Source organism: Limulus polyphemus, unplaced genomic scaffold, assembly GCF_000517525.1.
Source record: "Limulus polyphemus unplaced genomic scaffold, Limulus_polyphemus-2.1.2 Scaffold9599, whole genome shotgun sequence".
Taxonomy (NCBI): Eukaryota; Metazoa; Arthropoda; class Merostomata; order Xiphosura; family Limulidae; genus Limulus; species Limulus polyphemus.
In genome coordinates this window covers 13,253-19,646 of record NW_013675209.1, presented here as the reverse complement: position 1 = coordinate 19,646, position 6,394 = coordinate 13,253, and the positions used below count along the sequence as shown (strand labels likewise).

The 6,394-nt window shown below is 33.5% G+C and overlaps 1 protein-coding gene across 1 annotated transcript in view; it reads right to left on the bottom strand.

Annotated features, from left to right (window-relative positions):
- Positions 1–180: 180 nt before the first annotated feature.
- The window catches only part of LOC111083452, a 7,302-nt gene continuing 1,088 nt past the window's right edge, over positions 181–6,394 (bottom strand). The window contains exons 2-4 of the mRNA XM_022379981.1: positions 3,013–3,767; positions 1,016–1,197; positions 181–870 (exon numbers count right to left, since the gene is read on the bottom strand). Coding sequence (XP_022235689.1) covers positions 723–870; positions 1,016–1,197; positions 3,013–3,767 — 1,085 coding nt within the window. The 3' untranslated portion in view covers positions 181–722. The remainder of the gene's footprint in view (positions 871–1,015; positions 1,198–3,012; positions 3,768–6,394) is intronic.

Genomic DNA, 6,394 nt, shown 5'->3' with positions numbered 1-6,394 from the left:
AAAAAAATAAATTACTGTGAAAGCAATGAAGATTTTGTAGGTTTTAAACCAAACTAAATAACAGTAAACCTTTTTTGATTTACGGCATTTTCTTATTTTGATGTTTAAAGCTCTTTTGTGTTTAAAACAATATATGCTAATTTTTAAAGTATCAAATTGAATTTTTGTTCAATAAAAATCTTTCAAATGCGACTGTAGCTTCCCCCCAAAAAAACTTTGTCTTCAAAATACGATATATAATATTCCATTTAATGATACATTATACATGATGAAGTATTACGCTGGGAAACTGATATGATAAGCGGTCATTATAATTACAAACATACATTAAGATCTAAAAAAACAATTATTATTCCTGAGATAAGTATAATAATTTCCTATCACAAAGATAATTAATTCTGAAATAAATATAACAGTGTTTATTTACCAAGCTCACTAAGAATTTAAACGAAGCTTTAATGTATAAATAATAGAACGATTTTCTTATTACTTTAATTACTCATACAACCTCGCTTCGTCTTTAACTTTTAGTACTGAAAAAGTTTTGATAAAAACAAACGTGTTTTGGTAAGTGCATTTGGTCGGCTGTAAATACGAGACATTTTGAGCAATCGTTTGTACTATGTGTTTTGCACAATTCATTCATAAATAAATAGCAACATTTGATAATACACTAAATTAAGAAGGATGTTTATATAGAGTAACTAACTTCGTACATTTAACTAGGAGTTATTTAACTTCTCGTCTACATTCTTACAGAAGAAGACTCTGCAAGATCCGCCCTTCTTTTTGCCATGGATGGCTGCCTTTCGTATTCGTGACTTGTCGCTTTCGAGAATTTTTTTATTTGTCAGAATAGTGTGGAGAACCCTAAAAATAAATAAATTCAATTAAACCTATATAAAGAAACAAAACGTGTATCAAAAATGAAATTAAAGCATTATAATGTTTTTAAGTTTAGCATATGACTGTTAAATGTTTATATAAACGTTTAAAAAACAAACAACAGACTTACACAGATGCAATTTCATTTTCTAACGATGCTACCTTCTGGGTGGAGACGGAAAACTCACATGCCAGCCGTTCAAGGCAATGATTGGTCACCGACAACAGTCCTGAGCACGCCAGGTAATTAGCGGTTAAGTCCTCTTGGTAGCTCCGAGTTTCTCCTGTTTCATTCAAGTAAAACTGCAGAGCCTATAATTTAGAACACAATACTGCCAAATCTTATTCCTTCTTATCTAGTTCTCTCTAAATTTTTTCCCATCGATTATTCAAGTTTTTAAATAAGCTGTCGGTTAGTCATTACTTAAAACTCTAAGTGTATGGAAATAAAAGTTTTTTTTTTTTTTAAATACAAACCATTTATATTGAGATAACGATTAAGTTAACATCGATTTTATTCACAAACAAACTGATCAAGATGTAGATAAGAAGTCGAAGAACATTTTCGACAATTGTAAAATAATTTGGGCAAAGCGGCAACCGCCCCCAGTGGCACAGAGGTATGTCTGCGGACTTATAAAGCTATAAACCGGGTTTCGATACCCGTGGTGGGCAGAGCACAGACAGCCTCCAAATTTATATTGATTGTTAACTTTTAGAAATTCTAAAGTGAAGAATGTAATGGTAAAAAGTTGTTTAATGTGTACAAATAGATATCTTGAACTAGGAAATTTGATTTTTGGACCAAAGGGCAGAGGTTATTTTAATGTAATGCTAAAAAGGTAATTCATGTTTTAAAATGTTCTATTTGTGGAGAATTGTATGTTAGAGAAACTAATAATTTGAGACTAAGAGTTAATGCACAATAGGTATCATGTTAGAAATCCGGAAAATTGTCCTTTCTCAGTAAGTAAACATTTTGAATTATAATTTTTAATGGACTGAATGAACTTTTTTTTCGAAGTTCATTTATAAATTTTAGTTGAAAGCCGTTAGGAGGCGAGGTGTTTAATAGATAGGAACCATAGGTTTTGGCGCGTATTTTAAACGTCTTTGTTTGATTGTTGTTAAAAAGGAAGAAGAAGTCAAGATTGCACCCGACCGACCATTCCAGGTCCAAACAAGGACCTAAATCCCGATGAAGTAGAATCAGTAAGCACATTGGGCTATCTGGGCTGTGCCCACCATGAGTATCGAAAACAGTTTTTAGCGTTATAAGCCTACAGACTTACCGCTGAGCCCCTGGTGGGGATAAATGTACCTTAGGCTTAAGTATACTGTGGGTAGCTCTACAGAAACGTTAAAATTACACAGGACAAAGTAAGTAAAGAATTTTTCAAAAATAATATCTGTGGAATTTTGGTACTGTATTACAGCAATTTTATCTTTAATGTCAAAAATATTTTCATATTGATGTTAAGAACGTTTTAATTAGGTTTTTATCTGAAACATTAATAACAATTTATTTTATATCTTGAGTTTTTGATCTTAAAAAACCAAAAATATAAAATTAAAATTGAAAAACGGAATTTGCAAATTTTATGTAAATTTTAAAGAACTGAGGAAAAACAAGACAATTGTACGTTTCACAAATACTTTAATTAATAAAATAAATACTTAAAAACTAAATTATATATTTGTGAAACGTAGAATTGTCTTGTTTTTCTCATTTCAGTGATGATGGAGTTTCACCAAGTACCGATGTGTTCAAATATCAATTATATAAATTTTAAACTTAAATTTATTGCTTTTCAAAAAAAAAGTGTTTAGTTGTTTTCTGGTCTTTATTTTGTACTGTTTGTTTGTTTGAAGGTAAGCACAAACTACACAATGAGTTATCGGTGCTCTGTCCACCACAGGTATCGAAACCCAGTTTCTAGCGTTGTAAGTCCATAGACTTACTTAAGAGTATCCTGTGATGCTACGAAACCGGTAAGATAAAGAATAGCTTGGTACAAAAGAAAGGATTCGAGTTTTCTTATACATATTTATCTTTAAGTGAAACCACATTGAATTGAATTACAGTATATACTATATATATATATTAAATATATTACATCTTCCTACCTGCAACATTTCAACTCGATGCTTCATTTCTGAAGTAGCTACCTCCTCAGAGAATGGCAATCGAAGACCTGCATCTCTACGTCTTCTACCATTAACAGTAGTGGTTAGCAAGGTCGTAGGCACCACCAGCTGGCTAGCAATAATTGGCCCTAAGATAGCCAGAATAGCTAAAGGAGCGATAAGGGCCAATAAGATAACTAAACTCCCTTTACCAAAACCACTTCCAATGCTATTTCGTAAACCGCTGTGAAAGGAAGGTACCATTCCAAACCCACCTTGCCCAAATCCTCCCCTGAAACCACTATTCCCAAATCCTCCCCTAAAACCGCCATGTCCAAATCCTCCTCTGAAACCACCATTTCCAAATCCTCCTCTGAAATCAACAGGCCCAAATCCTCCACTAAAACCACTTGGTCCAAATCTTCCATTAAAACTGTTAGGTCCAATTCCTCCTTGAAACCTAACAGAATTTGTTCCACTAAATCCCCCAAACCCGTTTCCATTATATCCAAATCCCCCTTTTCCTCCATTACCAAAGGCACTGTTACCAAGTCCTACCCCTTTTGTGCTGAATTTTCCTCCGAAAGAGTTTCCATAACCATTCATGCTATTCCATTCGTTAGTGGAATCGCCATATTTACTTGTAGAAGTGTCATATATTCCATTGTCACTGTATGTAGGTTTGTTTTCCTTACGATATACTGCTTGTCTCCGACTAATGTTTTTTACTGGAACTTCATCTTCCTGGATAATTTCTGGAAAATATCCCAATATTTTAATGCCAGTATGTGTGTTTGACACTTCACATTCAAAAGATACCATTTCATTTAAAAGTTTCTGTAAAAATCAGCTTTAACTGTTTGTGTATTTTATCTCTATAACACGTGATAGTCATGTAAAAAGAACTGTCGCTTTATAAGCACCCTCACCTAGTTTGGGTATTGACCCATCTCGCACTGAGTTTGTTTTGTTTGTAGTTATGCACAAAGCTATACAATGGACTATCTGTGCTCTGCCCACCACGGGTATCGAAACCCGGTTTCTAGCATTGTAAGTCCGCAGACACACCACTGTGCCACTAGGGGGCACACACTGAGTTTACAGCCTAGACTTAGTGATTTCATTTATTAAGAATGTGGCGTGTAATTGCTTCACAGGTTTCACAGAGGGAATGTGATACGTTAAACTTCACAGCAAAATTGTTCAATTGCATTAAGACCGAGCAATAGCCAAGAAAGATGACTAAAAACACTATTCCAAACAATGTCGCAAGATGGGAACATTCCAGTGACAGAGGTTGTGTAGTTTGGTTTATTGAAAAAGTTGAATAATCTACCTAATGTTATTGAAAACCATATCAGCTCCAAAATGGTGCCCTTTCACCCTGACGGACGAGAGTTCTTTCATGGCGAAAAAGCAACAACCGTCCACAACCTTATTGTCTGTAATTGATACGAAGTATATGATAGTGACCTCAGTCATCGGATCTCGATCTATTGTATATATTTTGGATAAGTTCAAATGATATCGGCAATCGTAATCTTATGTCCAATTATAGACAATAACTGTCCGAGAATGAGTTACATTCAAATAAAAGAACTTATTATCGTGGCAAAAGGTGGTTGTCATGATATAAAAGACTGTTTGGTTCAGATAGTGTTGATTAATTTAGTTTTGTGAGTGAATATTTTATTATTGTTTAGTTTTCGTTATAATAAGGGTTAAAAGCAGACGAATGTAGGAAGTTTTATTGATAATTCATTGACGTCGAGAATATAATATGCGGACAGACGAGTAAGTGATAATAATATAAACAACGTGAGACGAGCGGGAAGCAGCAGACAGATAATAGCGAAAGAGAATAAAGTTAACGTGAAGTTAAGTACCGTAGATGGGATAGGCTTAACGATTGAAATAGGCCTAACGTTTAATATGTTAAACTGAAACTAACAGTAGAAAAGAAGCTAAGAAAAATAATTTTATTCTGTCAAAGCGTGGTTCTAAAGTAATTGAATCAGCCTGAGTGCACTTTAACAAAAGGAACAGAGGATCTTCGAAAGAAAGAAGACCAAACAATTACGGTAACTCGCGCCACAATTGTAAGTGAATCACAGAGAATACTAGTGCGATAGAAATAGAGAAGATAGTTCGGCTTGTCAACTGAAATTCTAAAGTAACTGAATAAGCCTAAGTGGATATTTGACAAGAAGGAGAGAACTACATATATAGTATTTATGATATGTCCACAATATCTATAGTGTTGAATAATTTATTGTACATATATAAACTTGTTCCGAATATATATATATATTATTTTGAAAACAAGTGAAGTGCGTGCTGTTTATTCATCGTTGAATTTATCGCTAACAAGTCACAGACACCTGCTGTAGAAGAATCTTAAGCCCAACAACAACATAGTATATATTTATACTATTAAGAAATATAACTAAAAGCCTTTCTATTTGACAATTGGCGAAGAATCTAATGGAAGATAAAGTTAATATAAACAAAGTTAAAACAGTTCTATCTCGAATTAAGTGGGAAAACCTAATGGAAAATGAAGTCGGTGTACACAAAGTTAAAACAGTCTTATGTTTTAGATTTTCTCAGTCAACGGTGTGGAATATTCTGTGAAAACTAACTAGCGATTAAGACAAAAGTTAGTGGTTCTTTATTAAAGAATGACTACCACTTCACACTTTTATACTGAACTTTGGTCCTGCAAAGGCTCAGCTATAAGGGCTGAAATCTTGCATTAAATATAATATTTTTACATTGTTTAAAACCTTACTAAGCTAATTTGGTAGTTCAGTATCACATGCTATGAAGTAACAAGGATTTTAGTTGAACAACTAATCTGACTGTTGCCATAGTCAGTTAATAAGAACCAACAACTAATCTGATTGGTGCCATAGTCAGTTAATAAGAACCAACAACTAATCTGATTGTTGCCATAGTCAGTTAATAAGAACCAACAACTAATCTGACTGTTACCATAGTCAGTTAATAAGAATCAAGTTTAGTTATCTGGATCAAAGTTAAGGAATGATACTAGTTTAGTTATCCGGATCAAAGTTAAGGAATGATGCTAGTTTAGTTATCCGGATCAAAGTTAAGGAATGATGCTAGTTTAGTTATCCAGATCAAAGTTAAGGAATGATGCTAGTTTAGTTATCCGGATCAAAGTTAAGAAATGATACTAGTTTAGTTATCCGGATCAAAGTTAAGAAATGATACTAGTTTAGTTATCCGGATCAAAGTTAAGGAATGATGCTAGTTTAGTTATCCGGATCAAAGTTAAGGAATGATGCTAGTTTAGTTATCCGGATCAAAGTTAAGGAATGATGCTAGTTTAGTTATCCAGATCAAAGTTAAGGAATGA